At 40.2% G+C, this 19,720-nt stretch overlaps 1 protein-coding gene across 1 annotated transcript; it reads left to right on the forward strand.

The window, feature by feature from the left end:
* Nucleotides 1-1,740: 1,740 nt before the first annotated feature.
* Nucleotides 1,741-18,801, forward strand: pik3cd (phosphatidylinositol-4,5-bisphosphate 3-kinase, catalytic subunit delta; the record flags this gene model as incomplete). The annotated part of the gene is made up of 22 exons (XM_083920877.1): nt 1,741-1,881; nt 2,705-2,933; nt 4,588-4,823; nt 5,049-5,228; nt 6,048-6,203; nt 6,699-6,788; nt 7,830-8,051; nt 9,552-9,648; nt 9,963-10,093; nt 10,194-10,244; nt 10,351-10,518; nt 11,350-11,471; nt 11,552-11,695; nt 11,785-11,884; nt 11,980-12,146; nt 12,521-12,627; nt 12,843-12,921; nt 13,014-13,181; nt 15,232-15,355; nt 15,757-15,902; nt 15,995-16,127; nt 16,212-18,801. The coding sequence occupies 22 exons, from the start codon at nt 1,741-1,743 to the stop codon at nt 16,347-16,349; spliced, it is 3,129 nt and encodes a 1,042-aa protein (XP_083777003.1). The 3' UTR covers nt 16,350-18,801.
* Nucleotides 18,802-19,720: the final 919 nt, after the last annotated feature.

Genomic DNA, 19,720 nt, shown 5'->3' on the forward strand with positions numbered 1-19,720 from the left:
CGACCGCCTTGCTGCATGCCCCCCCCCCCTCTCTCACCCCATTTCCTGTCTGTCCTATCTAATAAAGCCTTGTAGAAACTGCCAAAAAAGAATCTTTATTTAAAAAAAGTAATACTCTGGCACTTTTAAATAGGTCAAGTCTGCAAAGCACGAGTTTTACTTGTCACAGAGTTGTAGTACTTTTACTCAAAGAATCAGAATACTTGTTTGAGTGATTGAGTTAGCTTAGCTACCATATAGCGCAACACTGGTTTGTTGGCCCTCTTGAACTTTGAGAGGAAAATATAAAAATGTTAAAGCAACCCATCCCCATATGTGAGAAGCTGGAACTAATTGGCAATCTATTTTCTGTCAATTACAACTGCATTAATTGACTGCCTGTATCAGAAAAAAACAACACATTGGGGATGTTAAGAGAGAACAAATGTACTTTCACTTCGCGCGGACTCAAGTGTTGGTGGACGGTCCCTTGGCCCCGCGGGGAGCTGGAGAGGCAGAGCGCAGCCGCTCAGTCCGGGGTCAGCGCCAGCAGCAGCGGCAGCAGCAACAGCAGCAGCGCAGCACTGTGAATGACGGCGCACTTGACCAGCGCAGGGAAACACTTCATCCGCCTCTCATGAGCCGTGTGCGGGGCGCTTCGGTCTCGTTTTGAGCAGATTTCTGGAGCTGGATTGACAACACCTCGCCTCACTTGAACTTCACAGATACACCCGCAGCCTGCAGCCGACTTGTCGCCTTGACGCTGCTGCAGCCTCCATCTTCGCTGGAATAAAACCATGAAGAGATGACCGGCTTGTACGGCCGACAGGCAAGTGTCTGCGCTAACAGGTTGGCAAGCCTTTCGCTGTGATGTCGCGTAGCTGCAAGTTTTACTCCAACAGCAAACTGTCACGTTGTATATCGGACTGTTTGAGCAATGTGTAGCCTATATCTTCTGTTTTTATTTCCCTGATTCTAAATATAATGTTTTGATTTTCAATGTGTTCAAATATCCATATTGTATGAAACATTTATTCAAATACATTTTATATGCAGGCGTGAATCCGCCTTCATCATGTGGCATTAAGATACAGACAATGCGGCTCACACAGGACAAGTTTCCTCTTACCGAAATCAATAGTGTAGAATTACTTAAGGCAACTATTGAAAATGACACTCAAAATGAAATGTTTTCTGTCTGCACTGTCGGCGGAATAGATTTGTAAGAAGCAGGAGGTCATATTTCCAAATAAATTGTATTTTAAGTGTGCATGTTCCGGATTTGAAGTTTTTTTGTAGTGTGTCTTCACCTTATTTGACCCCTGAGCACCTTCAGACAAAACCTTCAGTCTGTCATCGGCTGGAAATAAGGTCTGTCTCCTAAAGGTATTAGACTGCAGATTATAAACTGATAGCAAGGCTCCAAAAATACAAAAAAAAGTCTGTTTGATATTGCCTCAGTTTACCATTTTATATCTTATATTGAAATTCTGACATTACACATTAAGGGGGTGAAGGAAGGGATCAGGTGCAAACAAAGCTCTTCAATTATCAGTCAGTCATTTATGTAACACTTACTTACTGATCCCCAATAACGACCTTGTACAGAGGGATCCTTCAGGGTTTTAAGAACAAACAGCAAACACACCGCACAGTAACATGTGTTAATAGTGGACATATTAACCCTGGCTGTGTTTTCTCTGTGTGAACTGTGTTCCGGTGAGCAGTAGAGACGCTGACGGTAAATGAGAGGCCGTCACCATGCCCCCGGGGAAGTATGGGATGCAGGAGGAATGGGAGAAGGAGGGGGACCAGGAGATTGTTATGGACTTCCTGTTGCCTACTGGGATCTTCCTCAAATTCCCCGTGTCTCCAAACGACACCATCAAAAGCATCAAAAAAGTACGTCCCCTCACATCCTCATTTGTTTATTTATTAGAGATCTACCACTGCCACATCATGTGTTATGCCATTAGACGTTGCATTTTATCGGTTGGAGGATATCACTGTGTTTCTCATAGATTGTAATTGATTGACTGCAGTGCAGTGCTGCAGCTCTGGTGACCACAGTTGGGAAATGCTTTTGTTATTTACAAGATTTGCTCAATATGCTTTTAAGCAAATTGGTCGACTTAATATTTCTTTCAGACATTAAACTAATTAAAACATGACACAATCCGAACAATGCATGCTTGTGCCTTTGATTCATCTCAGAGTTTTGTTCCAACTATTAGAAAAGGCGCTACAGCTTTCCCCCTTATACACGGCCAGCTCTCTACTGAAGCAGATCTGCTGTTAAAATGTGAATGTGCCAGTTTCTATGCCAACAGTTCTGCCACTTCAGGCTGTTTGATTTAGCTGTGTTAAGTAATGATACTCGTGGAAGCTGTTAGGATGATTAAGAGTTTAAATGTCTTTCCCATCACGGTGATTCACAAGGAATTTGAGAAAATGTTCAAAAACTGTCAGTCAACTTTTAACACATTTGTTCTTGCTTTAGAGAAATCAGAGTTATGTTGTATGTTAATCGTTAACAGCACTTTAGTTTTACAGTTTTGAAAATAGTAATGACACTGGTTAATGACTTTTGAATCACTGTTTGGATGAAGCTTGTTTTACGTGACCCCATAAGGATTCATTTGACATGCCCAGAGGACACGATATACACTTCAGGTCTAAATGCAGAGCTCTCAACCTCATGTGTTGCTGGTGTCTCTTGTTTCAGATGGTTTGGAAAACTGCCAAAAGCGAGGCCCTGTTCAGTGCACTGCGTGATCCCGATGCATACGTCTTCACCTGCATCAACCAGACAGCAGAGAGAGAGGAACTGGAGGAAGAATCGAGGCGCATAGGCGATGTGCGGCCCTTCATGTGTGTTCTGAGGCTGGTGGCGAGGGAGGGCGACCGAGTGGAGAAACTCACCAACACCCAAATCAGCCTGTTAATTGGCAAAGGTCAGCAGCATCCTCCTCTGATAGAGCTGAGCTGTTATAGAGAGGGTTTTGGTTGTAGGTGCTTTTGTTGTATAGTTGTTAAGTATAAGATAAGAAGTTCTGTCATCATCAAAAAGAGAGCAGAGTTTTCTTGCCTGGTTCCAGTCCTCTAAATCACTGTCAGCGATGCAAACAGGATAACTGCATACTATATTCAATACAATAATGATTGTTTTTGTTTGACACAAACTAATCAGTGGTGACATACCAATCCCAGTAACAGATACATCATCATCTTTTTTATGTAATGAGGAACCTTCGATAGTGTTGGCTAGGAGCAGTTGACTTATGACAACTGGTACAGCAGTGATGATCCCATTCACTTTTTTTTTTCTTTGCAATTTTTATGCCACCATTTTCCAGACTGTGGACAAAAGAAGGTGACATTCCAATTCTTCGTCATGGCAACAAGCACAACAGCAGCACTATTAGAGAGGATGAAATGGAGATATGCAATTGGTATTTTAGAGATCTCTCTAAGGAGTTTGACACCATTAATCATGGTATTTTCTTAGCCAAATTAAAACCCTATAGTTTCAAAGGCGATATCCTAACGTGGCTGACTAGTTCAGTAAAAGAAAGAGAGCAATATGTATTAATAAATGGTTGTGCTTCAAACACAGTTCATATAACATGATGTGGTGTACCACAAGGATCGATTCTAGGAACCTTATACTCCCTTATTTACATTAATCATTTTTTATTAGTTTGTAAATTTTCTTTTCCCTTTTGGTTTGCTGATGAAGCCAACATGATTTTATCACATACTAACTAACTTACACTATAAAACAAATGAGGAAATGGTGAGAGCTACAAGATGTTTTGAACTCATTAAGCTTCCATTAAATATTAAAAAGTTGGTGGGAAAAGGAAGTTGTGTCGGCTCCCGGGTGTGTTAAGGTTTATGATAGTGTCAGTAGATGGAAAAGAATTCTAAGTCTGTTATACCTATTTCTTAGGCATTTTAGTTGAACTGAACTGAAAAACAAAACGTTAATTTTATTTGTAACAAACCTGTGAAGTCAGTGAATCACTCAGTGAGACATCTGTGACGTTTCATAAATGTCTCTTGTTTATTAACTTTATGTTACAAGGATTCAGAGGTCTGGGACTAGCCTCGCTTAAAGCTGCTCTGGAGGCAGAAATGATCCCATTGGCTGAGCAAAAACCTTAATGGGCATAATGTTCACTGGCTTGGAAGGTTAACTCACTAGCTAGGCTATGAGCTAATGTAGCTAACTTGAAATGGAGCATAGCTAGGCTAACTCACGCTTATTCCGTTTTTACAGTTCTAGGTATCCGCTAGCTATGAGCTAATGCAGCTAATTTGAAAATGGAGTACAGCTAGGCTAACTAATGCTATTTCCGTTTTTCCAGTTCTAGTAACATTTTTGACTGTATAATAATTTACTTTTGCCTTCTTCATTAAGCTTCAGTTCACTCAGAAAAGCTGTAGTTTTATGTTTCTTTGAGTTTCAATTAATAAAAACATGGCCGACTCTGAGGTAGATCCAGTAAATGTTTGTATTAAAAAAATATTTTTCTAAATTAGAAAAGCATTCCCCACACTGTACAAGACGTGTGTTTTCTGATGCTTTCGTTATGATAATTTCAGGTCTGCACGAATTTGAGGCCCAGAAGAACCACGAGGTGAACGAGTTTCGGATGAAGATGCGTACATTTTGCGAAGAGAAAGCTCAGGAGCGGCAGAAGTTGCCTTGGCAGCAGTGGATGGAATACAGCTTCCCATGTGACCTGGAGCCGTGCTGCTCACCGCCAGTGAGAGGGAGCCTGAAGTCAAAAAACACCAAGAAGATCTTCATCATCAATGTCAAGTTTGAGGCTTGCGATGTGAGTTGAAATCTGCCGTTGTAGTTTTTATGACTCATATTTGTAAAAGTTGTTGAGACAGATCAAAGGATGATTTTAAGTAAATGTGAGCAGCTTTGGAAATCCCGCTCCCACACCACAAACACCACCTTCAAAACATCACTCAGGAACAACATCCACAGACATCAAATCAAAAGTGTTTCTGTCACACTGGCACTTTTATTTGCATTAATGTGTGTCTCACAGGAAAGCTTCATGCTGCAGCAGGACCCTCAGGACCTCCCAGTGGCTCTGATGAGGAGCGCCCTGAAGAAGAAGGCCACCGTCTTTCGCTCGACAGTGCGACAGGAGCCCGAGGACTACACCCTACAGGTCAACGGGCGGTGGGAGTTCATCTACGGGAAACATCCCATGTGCCAGTTCAAAGTGAGTCTTTGAGCAGAGCTGCTGCCCTTTTAGTCTTCTACCAGTCCTCATTCAGACTGAAGCGGGTTTTCCTCCTTCGCATTCATGCTACCCTCTACCCTCACAAGCCTTCAGGGCCTGCTGCAAGTAAAAGCATCCCTACGACATGATTATTATTTGTTGTGGTGTTGGTGTGTTTTTGCTGATGTGTGGTGATTGATTTGGCCAAACAGCTATTAGTATAATGAGAAAAAGCCCAAAACTCTAACTCTAGTCGGCATAACTGTGAAACATTCAGTGCGCTGGGAATTTTCTTTTGTCCTCCCCCTGGTTGTGTTTTTTATTTTAATAATCATACTTTAGATTTGACTTAAATCTCCCTTTGTTATCATTATGTAGTTTTTGCCTTTTTTAGGTGACATTGAATGCTAATGCAATCAAATGATGCATGAAACCTGTGGTGAATGATTAAGAAAACACCTTTTTTGGGCACTAGAGCTTTTAAGTTCTCAGTGGTCCGTATAATAGCTGAAATGATAGTCACATCATGAGTGGGTTGAGTGAAGGTTTTGGTGGCAGAATACTCCACTGTTTACTTTGAAACTCCAGCTACTTGCAGCGGTGACTCATATCTGTCTAGCAGCCCCTGCAGAAAGGAACTGCATCCATCCACACATAATGAGATTTCGGTTGCATTAACCTACAGCAAATGAACAGCCTCCAGGAGTTAACCAGTGCTATCAGAACACTGGGAAATATCTGTGGGTGAGCTGACTGATGGCTGTACCAGTAAACAAAACAACCTTCTTATCTGTCCCCACCTGTCGTCTTCTTTTACAGTACATATTCTCGTGTTTGAGAAATGGCCAAAATCCTTACCTGACCATGGTGCACCACTCCACCATCAGCAAATATCAGGAGGAGCAGGGCAGAATGTGCAGCCAGGTATACAAGAGTCGCTCCTTGTCCAGACCTCCTCCACTGCCCCTGAAGAAGGTAAGAGTTCAGCGGACGGCAGTCGTCTTTCATTAACAGAGCAGCAGCTCTTTCTGTCTTTCTCTCTCCTCATCACAGTTGTTCCTAAACTGAGGACTTTGGCACACTTGAAACATGCTGTGCAACACAATGTTCATAATTTATGCACATACTACCTACTTTGGAACTGCACAAGCAGAACGAAATGTGTATTTATAAGCTTTCATCTAAAAAAAAATCTAGAAATATGAGCGGTAAAGAACAATGAAATTAAATGTTTTTCATACTTTATCAAGATACCTTTGTCATTTTCTTCCAGTTTCAAAGTTTCTTCCCCTTTTTTTACTTTGTGTATATTGTTGTGTATCTATCTTTTGACATGTTACCAAATAGGAAATTGTAGCAACAGTTTCAGGACTTCAAGACTTTGGTGAATGCTTTAAACGCAGTTTTTATGTAAAGAATGGGAGATAAAAGAAATAAATGTCCTCTCTTTCTTTTCTCTTTCTCCTACAGCAGAATACCTCCTCTCTGTGGTCCATCAATGAGCCTTTCTATATTCACCTGCTGCAGGGCAGCCGAGTCAACGCAGACGAAGGAATGAAGGTTGGTGTGGTTTTGTGTGGGTTTGTTGCTCAATGAAATGTGGCATTCACTTGTTTACCAATATTTCATTTTCAGTTGTAGGGACAGCGGGGTTGACATGTTAATGACAGGGGGGGTCACATGGTTCAGACCACACGTTTCCCATAATTCATCAAGGCGGTTGGTTAAAACTTCAAAACAGGAAGTGGGGAGGGCCTATCTGCTTTTTTACATCTCATTCTGAGGCCTAGATTCTAAGAAAAAGAAAGCCTGCTTGCTGTCTCTCCCTCTCTCGCTTTCAGTGCACTTCTTTTTTTAAAGGCGATGCATGCATTTTGTTACTAATGAAGATAGACTTAACTGTCAGCATTGTTTTTTTAAATGTTTGTTAAAGGATGTTTCCCTGTAAATGAGCAGATGGAAATATCTAGTAATACTCCTTACCCACTTTTTCTCTTAGTGTTCTTTTCTTTTTTTTCCAAAACCAATTTAACAAGACAAAAAAAGAGTGAGAAGGCCAACAGGGAACTCTGTTAATGTGTGTCTGTGTTTGTGATTCAGTTTCATAACTAACTATGTTACTGTTTAGATGGGTTATTAAGTGTAAGTGCATTTCCGGCCTGTGCCTTAGAGCACATCATGACTCATGACAAATATGTCCTGTCATGTAATTATCAGTCATGTCTGCAGTTGGCAGGCAGAGGTTTGAAGACACACCCTGGGGGAGAATAGCCACTCATATATTTTGTAAATACAGGTTCAGACTATCTTGATTTGGCAAAGGGCAGGAGCTTAATGGCCGAACTATATTGAATTTTGACTCCGGTGATTGTTTATCATTTTGGACGGACTCTGCATAGCATTTAAAAGGTGCGGCGTTACGTTACGAATGCGTAAACCCTTTGACTCATAGCCCGAGCGACACAGGAAACTCTGAATAATCTTGTGAAGTCTGTTAATCTTCCACAAACTATCTCCCTCACACAAACATCTTCAGCATCCATACCACATGCCATGCCTTCATCAAATCACCAATGTGTGTATGTGTGTTTCCCCCTCCAGCTCGTGGTGCAGGCCGGTCTGTTCCATGGCAGCGAACTCCTCTGTAAGGTGGTGACGACCTCGGAGGTGGCAGTGTGCTCTGAGCCGCTGTGGGATCAAAAGCTGGAGTTTGACATAAACGTGGCTGACTTGCCCCGCATGAGCCGCCTGTGCTTCGCGCTCTATGCTTGCATTGAGAAAGCCAAGAAACCCCGCGGCACTAAAAAGAAGAATAAGAAAGCGGTAAGTTTTGTCAGAAACTCGCACCGTTTTTTCGGGGGGGCCTTAGAGTACAGCTTGTGATGGAGGAGCAGGCGAGTGTTTCAGGCTGGTGGGTGTGAATTTGTTAGCAAGCACAAACAGGTCTGTTTCCTCTCTAGTATGTAGTGCGTGTAGTCAGTGTGTGCTGTGTGGGTGTTTTTTTTCTGCTGCTGCGTCTGGTTGTGCAAGTGTGTTCAGTGGCAAAGCTGCGGTTAACATTTCATCCGCTGCAGCTCTTTTATCTTTACATCACTCCAAGGAAGGAAGGAATTGACAAACTTTTTCAACGAATTCTAAATTCATCTTCACAGTTGCCATTTGTAGCAACGGCTCTCCTACCTGTTGAGCGTTTTACCTTTGAATTTACTTCTCATCTTTAAGACCTGCACTGGGGGCAGGTTAGAGGCAGAGGCCTAAAAATAAACTATTACCTAAAAACTATTTTTTAACATGAATTAATCGTCATTTTTCAAGCAAAATATTATTGAACATTTGCTGCTTTTCTCTTTTTTTATATCATTATAAATGAAATATCTTTGGATTCCGAACTGTTGGTTGGACAAAAGGAGCAACTTGCTCTAGGAATTTTTTTTGGCATTTCATAGAAAATGATCAGCAGGTTAATCAATAGTAAAATATTAATAATCAATAGTAAACTATTAGTTTTCCACCTACTTACATTCATGAATTTAAAAAGGAATATGCTACTTCATGCCACAGTTAGTAATGTCAATGATATGCCAATACAGGGACGCTTAGTTTCAGATTTTACCACCCTCTGGCTATTTACTTTTTATAATTGAAATCCTGTTTAATGCCCAGAACTACAGCAGCAGTAGTACTCCACTACGATACTTACTCCACAGGCCCACTCACTGCACGACGTCAAGTACAGTAAACAACAAATTCCCCTTTTTCTGCAGCTGTGGTTTCAGCCTCTCTTGTTTTGATGCTGTAGTGGCGGCAAAATGTTTCAGAGGTCTGTACAAACATGGTGGCCAGGTGTGTTTATGGGCACCTAGGCCACTTCTGCTTTCTGAGCCACTTCTCTCTTCTTTTGCCCGGAAGAGAAGTCCTGCAGACAGACAGAAGTTATTTTAGACATTCTTGTATAAGTGCATCGTCTCTTTCTTTTTTTTAAGCTGGGTGCACAATGAACTATAAAGTTAAAGTTGCCACAAACACATGTTAAACGTCATTAAGATATTTATAGGTTTTCTTCATGCTACTTTATTTTTATTCATTCATTCATTCATCTTCAACCGCTTGTCCCTGTCGGGGTCGCGGGGGGGCTACCTTTCAGATTGATTGATGAAAATCATTTATCTTGAATGAATCTTGAATATCGATTTTGGATGTTGCAAAAAAATGAGTTGGCTGTTTTGATTTTTTTTTGACAGATTCGCATACAACAAAAATGTATGCATGATATTTACTGCAAAGCCAATCACCAGAGCTAATTGTCCCCGTCCCTCTCTTCAGGACTGTCCGATAGCCTGGGTGAACACCATGGTGTTCGACTACAAGGACCAGCTTAAGACCGGGGAGTTCCTCTTGTCCACATGGCCATCTGTTCCTGGTACTTTCATGCCTTCCCCTTTCTTACATGTCCTCCTCTTCACCACACATGTTAACAGCCTCCTCCACAGCGCCTGGCAGCACCACAGTGAAAACCCAACATATTACACATTATGCATTTGCTGTTTGCCTTTTTAAGATGCGGAACTTTCAAAAGCATTTAATGTACGGTTTTGTGTTTAAACTGAAGTGATTTTATCTTTATCTGCAGTTTGGTGCAGTAAGCTTCACACACAGTCACTTTTAGAGATCTGGAAGTGATTTGAATGATATTACAACCATTCACTTATTTCATGTATGACATTTTTATCACAGATGACAAAAGCGAGCTGTTGAACCCAATGGGAACAGTTGAGAAGAACCCCAATGTGGACAGTGCTGCCGGGCTCCTCATTCGCTTCCCAAACATCCGGCCACATCCTCTCTATTACCCTCCACTTGACAAGGTACTTGTTCTCAAAATGCAATATTTTCAATGTTTTGAGTGCACTCTGAAATAGCCATTTGTATTACAGTCAGTCCAAAAAAATCTCCATCTGTTTTCAGGTGAGTGACATGGAGAAGAATGGGGATGCATCTATTCCTACAAAAGAAGAGGTAAGCCTTTCTACATCCCACATTTATACAGTTCTCACACAGTTAAAGGTAAAAACAAAAACAAAACAGAAGCTGTTTCCTGCTGACCATGTATTTTTATCCGCAGTTCACAAAACTAAAAGAAATCATGGACAACAAAAACTACACCGAGTTTTTTGAGGATGAGAAGGAGCTCTTGTGGAAGCTCCGCACAGAGGTCCGCGACCGCTATCATGAAAGTCTATCCAAGCTGCTCCTCATCACCAAATGGGGTCGGCGTGAAGACGTAGTTCAGGTATAAATGAAGAGTTTTGGAACCCCATCATGATCCATTTTGTGTTTCTCATGTGTCTGTATACAGGTGTGGAAATGTTTGCAAAGCACAACACCTCGGACATGTCCAAAATAGATTGAGATCCTCTCAGTGTAAAGAAATATTGTCTGTACTGTCTCTGCTCAATGACTTGACCTGCTTGTTTATGAGTCATTTCACAAATGTCACAAAGGTGTGGGTGTTAGCAGCCAACCATTATAAAAATCCAGCATGACTGTTGCTAATGATATTCTATTCATTTGAACAATTAATGTGGCAATTGTTTTGCTATGCTAATGTCAGCATGATAACATGCTTGTGCACCACCAGAGACAATTTTGGCTTTTACAGCCTTCAGCCTCTTTACATGGGGCGACTGCTCCAACCACTGCCACCCTCCGCATGCATTTAATTCTATCAGGCTTTCAATTTAGAGCCCTGGCTTCAAAATTGTGTTTGCTTTTTTCCTTAAGAATAAGCCATTTTCTTCACAACATACATATATATATATATATATATATATATATATATATATATATATATATATATACAATGTCACAAATATATAGAATGTAGCTAATTAGCACTCAACACAAGTACAGCTGAGGAATGTTGTTACTTTTGCAAGTATTTGATCATAAACCAAAGTGTTGGAAGCATTAAAAACTTGACTTGATGATCCAATAGTTTCATTCTGAACTAAAACTGCATTTTTTTTCCCGACCATCAACCCCAAACCTAAATATATTTTATGTTATATAGTTTTAATTGTTCTCATCATGTTGAAAAAAATGGTAATTTGATTCTCTTCAGATTGTGAGTTTACTGAGGAACTGGCCTGACCTCCCTGCCATCCATGCCTTGGAGCTATTGGACTACAGTTTTCCCGACCCAGTGGTCCGTTCTTTCACTATCAGATGCCTCAGGAAGCTCAGGTACACGTGTATCCATGTAGCATCACACATTTTGAGTTTAAACACCACAATCCTTCACGGACAATTTTCTCTGCACACAGTGATGATGAATTGCTGCAGTACCTGATCCAGCTGGTCCAGGTCCTAAAATATGAGTCCTACCTAGACTGTGACCTCACCACTTTCCTGCTCGAAAGGGCTTTGTCCAACTGGAGAATAGGACACTTTCTGTTTTGGCATCTCAGGTGAGACGTAGTCCAGCAGAAACCAAAGACTGTGTGCATCTGCAGCCTTTTTGTTTGACAGGAGAACTATTTGAATGTGTTTACCGTAGGTCAGAAATTCATGTGGCGTCTGTGAGTTTGCGTTTTGGCCTGATTCTGGAGGCCTACTGCAGGGGAAACATCCACCACATCAAGCTTTTAACCAAACAGGTAAACTCATCACACTGATACACACTGATGTCTGAGCTCTAAAATGATGTGCTTTTGTTTCGTACTAAATTTCTGCCTTTACGCCTGACAAACAGAATGAGGCTCTGAGCAAAATGAAGGCGCTGAGTGACTTTGTCAAGTCCGGCTCCCAGAAGATGACGGCGGATGACCTGAAGCTGTGTATCAGGCAGGAGTCCTACCTTGAGGCCCTGTCAGACCTGCTGTCACCACTAAACCCCAGCATCAGCCTCACTGAGATCTGGTTAGTGCCAGACACACACACACACACACACACACACACACTATATGCCATTTTACACTTCTCACTGCTAAAAGAGGATGAGGATGGTGCCGTTTTTGTACTCTGTCCCCAACCTGTTTATCTTCATTCCCTTGGGCAGTGTTTTTAATAATATTGGCTCTTAGCTTGTTAGCCCTGGACACAATTTCCCCATTTCTTACAGCAGCCCAGAAGAGACATAAATATTTTACTCAATAAGTAAAACGTCACCAAATACATGACAATGTATTTTGTAAAACAGGCATTTTTCTAAACGTTCAAGTGCATTTTGTTCTCTGAAGTCTATGAACCGGGTGCAGTTTTAATGATTATAATGAGTTTGTTTGTTGTTAAAGTGTGGACAAGTGCAGGTTTATGGACTCCAAGATGAAGCCGCTGTGGCTGATGTATAACCTCTGGGCTCAAGGAGACATGGTGGGCATCATCTTCAAGAACGGAGATGGTGAGATACAAGAAAATGTGAATACATGACACAATCACTACATGTTAACGTAGCCTACATTAGCCACACAATGTCAATAATTAAGCTGTACTTCACCGTAGTTTAGCACAAAGGGTATAAACTAATGAGCTGAACACAGCCCAGTACCAGGGGTTGATAAATCACTGTGACAATCAAATGAAGATCTCACCCTTTTTTTTACTCGTCACCTTTAGATCTTCGACAAGACATGTTGACCCTCCAGATGATCCAGCTCATGGAGAATTTATGGAAGAGAGAAGGCCTGGATCTCAGGTACAGTGGGAGCAGCTGTTGATGCTTTTGAACGAGGAGCTCCACTTGACCATCCTAATACTGTCAATTTCAATTTCACCACACGCTCACAGGATGATCCCATATGGCTGCTTATCCACTGGGAACAAGATGGGGCTCATCGAGGTAGTGAAGAACTCCGACACCATCGCCAACATCCAGCGCAACAGCAGCAACAGTGCCGCCACCGCTGCCTTCAACAAGGATGCCCTGCTCAACTGGCTGAAATCTAAGAATCCTGAGTGAGTACAACTTTGACACAGTAGTTACTATTAGAAGCCTCAATATGGCATCTTCTACTATGTATATACTGTATTGATCTGATGGCACTCTTTAACCCCAGGAACCCAGCACTTGGTCCATTATATGGACACAAAATGCCGATCAGAGCCACAGTTTTATCCATTTTTAAACTATTTATCATGATCAGCGAAACTACCCAAGCGGCTTTTTACCAAGTAACTTTCCCCAGCTCCTTGTGGGGGGGATCCCCAAGCGCTCCCAGGGCAGCTCTGTCATAAACTGTGTCCCAAATACATATGATATACATTTAGTCATGTTTTGTAAGTACGTAGTGTAAATTCCAGTCACATTTTCACTGAAGTCTCTGAAGTGCACAACTTGTTTTATTTCCTGTTATTACAAAATGGTATGTATAATGATTTCTTGTAAACAGCGTCACCCCCGATTATATGTGCAAGTGCATCGCAAAAGATGTGTGAATAAATTATGAAAAATTGCACCAACAGATTAAGTATTTTTAATTTCTAGGGAACTTAAACACAGTGATGTGTGAAATGTGTCACATCTGCTGGCTCTGTTCGGAACCGACATTTTTAGTATTGTCAGCAACACTTTACGTTAATTCTCCCCTTTTGAATATTTATAACCAGATAAAATTAATTAATAAATGGTCTATAACACACTATAATGTAGGTGTAAGCAGATACGAGGTCGTTTTAATTGTTTATTGATGTATTTGTCACCAACTATTACTCTGCCTGTGAGGCCTCCATGAGTAGGGGCTGTTATATAAACATTTATTATAAGGCTTTGTTGAATAGTCAGGTCTGATTCTACGGTCTATTATTTCTGAATAGCAGACTGCTGCTATGAAAAACCGGCAGACGCTACATTTCCAGTTCTGATCATAGACTCTGGGGAACCATTTTTAAACCATAAGATTATTTTTAAATCAGTATTTTGTGTTTAATTGTATTGTAAGTTTAATAAGCGGCATAATGTCAAACAAGCGCGTCATTATTGCACATTAAACACTGACAGGATCACCCTGAATTTGCAATAATTACCCACTCGCTCTACATTATCGATACGTAATGAATGACAATATACGGTAGTAAAACACAGTTTAGTTATATATGATATATATAGATATGTCTTTATAGGAAAGGTTATAATTGTTGACAAATACTGTACTGTACATTAGTAAACACTTAAAATATCCATATATGATCATTAACAAGATTATAGGGTCTGGCTTTAAATTCTAGTTCAGATACCAAGGTACTTTTACAGTTTTCTATTTTGTTTTTCATGAAATTGAATGCAGTACTAGGTAAAGATTCCACTTAAAGAACATTTCAATTAATATAAGCATTGTATTATTCAGTGAAATTAAAAAGCCTTGGAATACAAAGGTACAGAGGAAGGTGGATTTTATTGATGGTATAGAGAAAATTTAATTTTCTCCAGTTTTATGTTTTGAGAAATGCCCTCTGGATGTCTTCTTCTACTTCCAAGTATTTGTTGTGCGATTGTTTTAAAACCCTGACAGACCAACACAAAGTGCATAGGCGACTATATGTTTAGCAATATTAAGTGAAAGTAGATTTTTATTTGGTGCCAGACAGTCTGAAGGTCTTGTCTATTCTAAAAGCTCCTTGGAGAGAGAGAACCATTCAGTGTAATGAATAAGCCTTTGTACGTCACATTGGCAAGACAGGCCCATCTTACTGCACGACAGAACAGAGAGATAATTAGCTTGAAATGCTGCAGCACCCGCAATGAAGCAGAGAAAATTAGTAAAAGCTTAACAAAGTGAACCTCCGTGCTCGTCTAGACTTTGAAAGGACATGACATTCAATCATTAACCGTCTACAGGAACTCCTGCTGTGAATATTTAATATAGCAGTGAGGAAATCCTACCTTATGACTATGTGCGAATAGCAGTTTTATTAAGGTTATATGACGAAGAAGTTTAAATGTACTGTAAGAACAAAACCCGCACTCATGCTTTGCTTCCTTGTTTCACTTATCTTTTTTTGTCTCCAGGGAAAAACTGGATCAAGCAATAGAAGAGTTCACACTGTCCTGTGCTGGCTACTGTGTAGCTACTTACGTCCTGGGCATTGGAGATCGTCACAACGACAATATCATGATCAGGGAAACTGGACAGGTAAGGTACCACTGTGATATTTTTCTTCACATTACAGCACTGAAATCTACCACAAGGGGGCGATTAGACATCAAGTGTCAAACTGACTTTACCTGTGTTCTGCTTCATAAGTATGTTGTCTATGTAGTATGTTGCAGAACACTGACTACAGTTGTAAAAATCAATAGTATATCACTGCCTACTGTTTAAAAAACACAAGCTATTCTTACAAGACGGGGTTTGGGAGTTTCCAATTCTTTCTCACAATCTAAGCAATACTAGCTTGGACGTGTCAAATTTAACTGAGTCACATTAGGTCAGACTGGAGTGAAATCTTTCAGGTCACTCACCCCCTTAGTGGGTCTTTAACAAATGTGACCGTGGTCAGTGATTCAGCGGTCATTTTCACCTTTCTTCCTCAGCTGTTCCACATTGACTTTGGGCATTTCTTGGGCAACTTCAAGCGTAAACTGGGGATCAACAGGGAGCGAGTGCCTTTTATCTTGACTTATGACTTTGTCCACGTCATCCAACAAGGAAGGACAAACAACAGTGAGAAGTTTGAGAGGTATAGTGTTTCTTGTATCAGTGCGTTTACTGATCTTGGATTCTGTTCTCAAATTTTATAACGGATGACTCATTATTGCAACACGCTGTCAGGTTCAGGGAGTACTGCGAGCGGGCCTATAAGATCCTGTGTCGGAACGGGACGCTGTTCGTCAACCTCTTTGCTATGATGAAGGCAGCAGGACTTCCAGAACTTTCCTCCTTCAAAGACATCCAGTATCTTAAGGTATGCAACAATGATGCTGCTGCTGCTGATGAGAATGAGGAGGAGGATGATAATACTGTTAAAATGGGTTTTTTGTGTTTAAAGGACTCTTTAGCTTTGGGTAAATCAGAGGAAGAAGCACTGAAGAATTTCAAAGTGAAGTTCAACGAAGCTCTGCGGGAGAGCTGGAAGACGAAGGTCAACTGGATGATGCACTCCTTGGCCAAAGATAATAGACCGTGAAGAACACTGCACCAAGGAAACCTGAAGACCGACCAAGAATTATGGATTTTTAACTTATGGAGCTAAAAGGGAAGAAAACCCAATCAAATATTTACTTTACTGATGGCATTCAAAGACAAACAAGCATACGTTTACATCTAAGAGGCCACTCTGTGGTAGATAACAATACAACCATGGAGCAAAATCTCATCACAGATATTTCACAATGAAGGAAATCCATCACGCTCATCTTTTTCCACCAAACATCGGACTGTCTTTGCCTTGAGGACATATTAATAAAAATGGTAAACAATCTTTTTGTGATGTGTTCAAATTGCTACTTGAAAACCACCTGCACGTGCAAAGGTGTCTTGAAACAGAAGCCGAGACTGAAAGTTCATCTCACCGCTGAGTCACGGAGTTCAATAACAGGGCGAAGTCAAGTCTTTTGTACGGTTACAATCCTCGATGTGTCATTTCCTTTCATCTCCACTGCCTCTTTGCAATTGTGTGTTGTTTTTTTATTTTCATTGTATCGTATTTTATTTAAATCAGTAGCTCAGAAGTACTTGTACAAAGTTATGAAGGATATTTTAAGATGATGTTGTGTTTTACTGCTGTATTGATGTGTAATATTGCCTTAAAGTGCAGTATGTTGCCACCAGAGTGCTAGTAGACAGGAAGCATTGTAGCTATTTCAATTTAGTGTAAGATGTAAAAATAACTATAAATGGGACCATTATTTTAATAAGATCCCTGTGTAGCAGGCTGTGCAGACCCTTACTGAACAGGAATAGTTTGACATTATGATGAATGCAGTTATTTTCTTTATTGCCTCGATGACCAGGTCTATACCACTCTCATGTCTGTCTCTTAAATGTAAAGCTAGTGCCAGTAGCCTTTAGCTTAGCCATTAGCTTGGGGCTGGAAACAGGGAGAAACAGCTAGCCTGGCGCTGCCTATCATTACCACTAAACCTCACTTATGAACGCATTTTATCTTGTTTGTTTAATTTTGCGGAAAAACAGGAAAATTAAAACTTCGTACCGAATGTAGTGTTGTGCTCTGAACTATGCTAAGCTAAGCTAACTGTCTACGAGCTCCAGCTCCAGACAGATAAGAGAGTGGTGTCACTTTTCTCAACAAAATCAACAAGACAGTGAATCCTTTATTGACAACCAGCATTAAGCAGCTGAAAAAAATACAGGATCTCAGGAAGATGTTTGGTCAAAGATTTAGAAGAACAATATTTAAAATGTGAGGCATACAGCTCAAATAAGAATCTCATATTGGTCACAGACTTTTGGTTGTGTTTCTAAAAATGTGCCCTTTTGAAAGTGTAAATCTTGATTTGTGTGTTCTATCTCAGATGATACCCTAAATGTGTGTGTGTGTGTGTGTGTGTGTGTGTGTGTGTGTGTGTGTGTGTGTGTGTGTGTGTGTTTGCATGCGTGTGTGTGTGTGTGTGTGTGTGTGTGTGTGTGTGTGTTACTGTCTGATTTTTAAGTTATGCTGTGATTTCCATTCCACTTATGAACTGATTTGCCAGGCGCCATGAAAGCGATCCCATGCCTGTACTGTAGAACACCGCTATGATGCTGTATGATTTAATTTTTACGGTGCGTTCGGAATACTTTACACGCTATATCTTGCTGTCAGACATGCAAAAGAAGATGACGTGCTTTTTGCAACCTTTTTTTTATTTTGCATAACGGTTTAAATTATACTGTGTAGCTGTAGATTACACACAGCAAGATTTTTTTTATATCATGAGTCGTCAGTGTGTCTTGGTATGGGCTCAATGTAACACTGCTACTTTACCCCAGGAGGAGTGAGTCTTTTGAGTTTATGGGCTACTTTTGCAAATTGTAAAATATACTGCTGTTGCCTTTGGAATTGATTGTATTTCATGGATTCTGTAAAATGGTACAAATATTTTAACATTCAGGCCTTATTTACATGTGTGCAGCTACAATTGATAAATCATGCTGTCAACATAATTCCCATGTAGACTTGTCCTTTATCTCCATCCTGTTTTTTACATTGGCCTAACTTGTTGTTGGAAGGAAAACATGCACTCAGTAAACAGTTTGCAACAGCAGAGCTCACCGGGGCTTTCGGATCCAAGCCATATGTTATCTTAATTTAATGCAGCTTAAAAAAAGGCTGATCGTGGATGAAGGCCAGAGCACCATAGTCACCCCTTTTGCCTGAGTAACCCCCAGTGTTTTAGAGAAATGGCCTTCTGTACAAGTTTACACTTCACACAAAAAAATGTATGCTGGAGGGTTTTGGCAAATGTGATCAAGTCTGTCTAGTAAATGTATTGTTCTGGCAATAATGTAACAAAGACCACAGATATATAATGCAATGTATGTATGCACTGCACACTGGTATGTTTTATGAACTGTATTTTACTGCCACTATCTTCAGTTGTATTTTTCTCTTTATTGAACACAGCACCAAACAGATAGATAGATGGCATGGGAGCAGGCTCTTATAAACAACATTTCATCCAGACATCAATAAAGAGTTCAAAAACAAATGAATCAGTTCAATGCACAAAGTATAATTTGTATCAGCAAAGTTTTTGTATCTTAAGTACAGTTTTAATGTGCTCTCCCTTTACTTGCGTAGGCTAGTTCCATTTTAGGCTGCTTTATACTTGCACTACATTTTGGAAGCCAATTTTGTAGCCTACTTCTTACCTAAATACATTTATTTAATAACTTCAGCTACTAGTTACTTTGCAGATTTAGATTATTGATACAAAAATTCAATCAACTGATAACTCATGATGTATTATTATGGATAAAACAGTAAACAAAGTACTTTAAATTAGCCCACGTTTTACCAGCTGCAACATTAGCAATGTATACACATTAATGTATTACTAATTACAATACTGTAATATAGACTAGATTATTCTGAAAAGGGCCATTCTACATGATGAGTACTTTTACTTTTGGTTGCATGATGCTGATAGCCTACTTATGTGTTTTAGTACAGTTGTAAATGCAGGCTTTGCTACTAGTAAAAGACCTGAGTACTTCTTTCACCACTGGTGTTTAGTGCAGGGGTCGGTTTTTAGGCCTAGGGCCCCTTAGATGAAAGAGAGACAAAGCAGGGACACCCTCCTACAAATATTTCAAATATTGTATTTAATTGAGTTGCATATTAAATTGGTCCTTACAGCTAGAATGGCCTAAAGGCTATACACACAGCTTTATATGGTCCATACAATACTAAGATACTACAATGATCATCATTAACATATTCATATATGTATACATCACATGTTAATGTTAACCATACATTATGAAGGCACATTGAATCATTCAGCTCAGTTGTATCTGTGCATGGCTACCTTAATGTCTACCTTGCCTATAAGC

Source organism: Echiichthys vipera (assembly GCF_963691815.1).
Source record: "Echiichthys vipera genome assembly, chromosome: 9".
NCBI lineage: Eukaryota > Metazoa > Chordata > Actinopteri > Perciformes > Trachinidae > Echiichthys > Echiichthys vipera.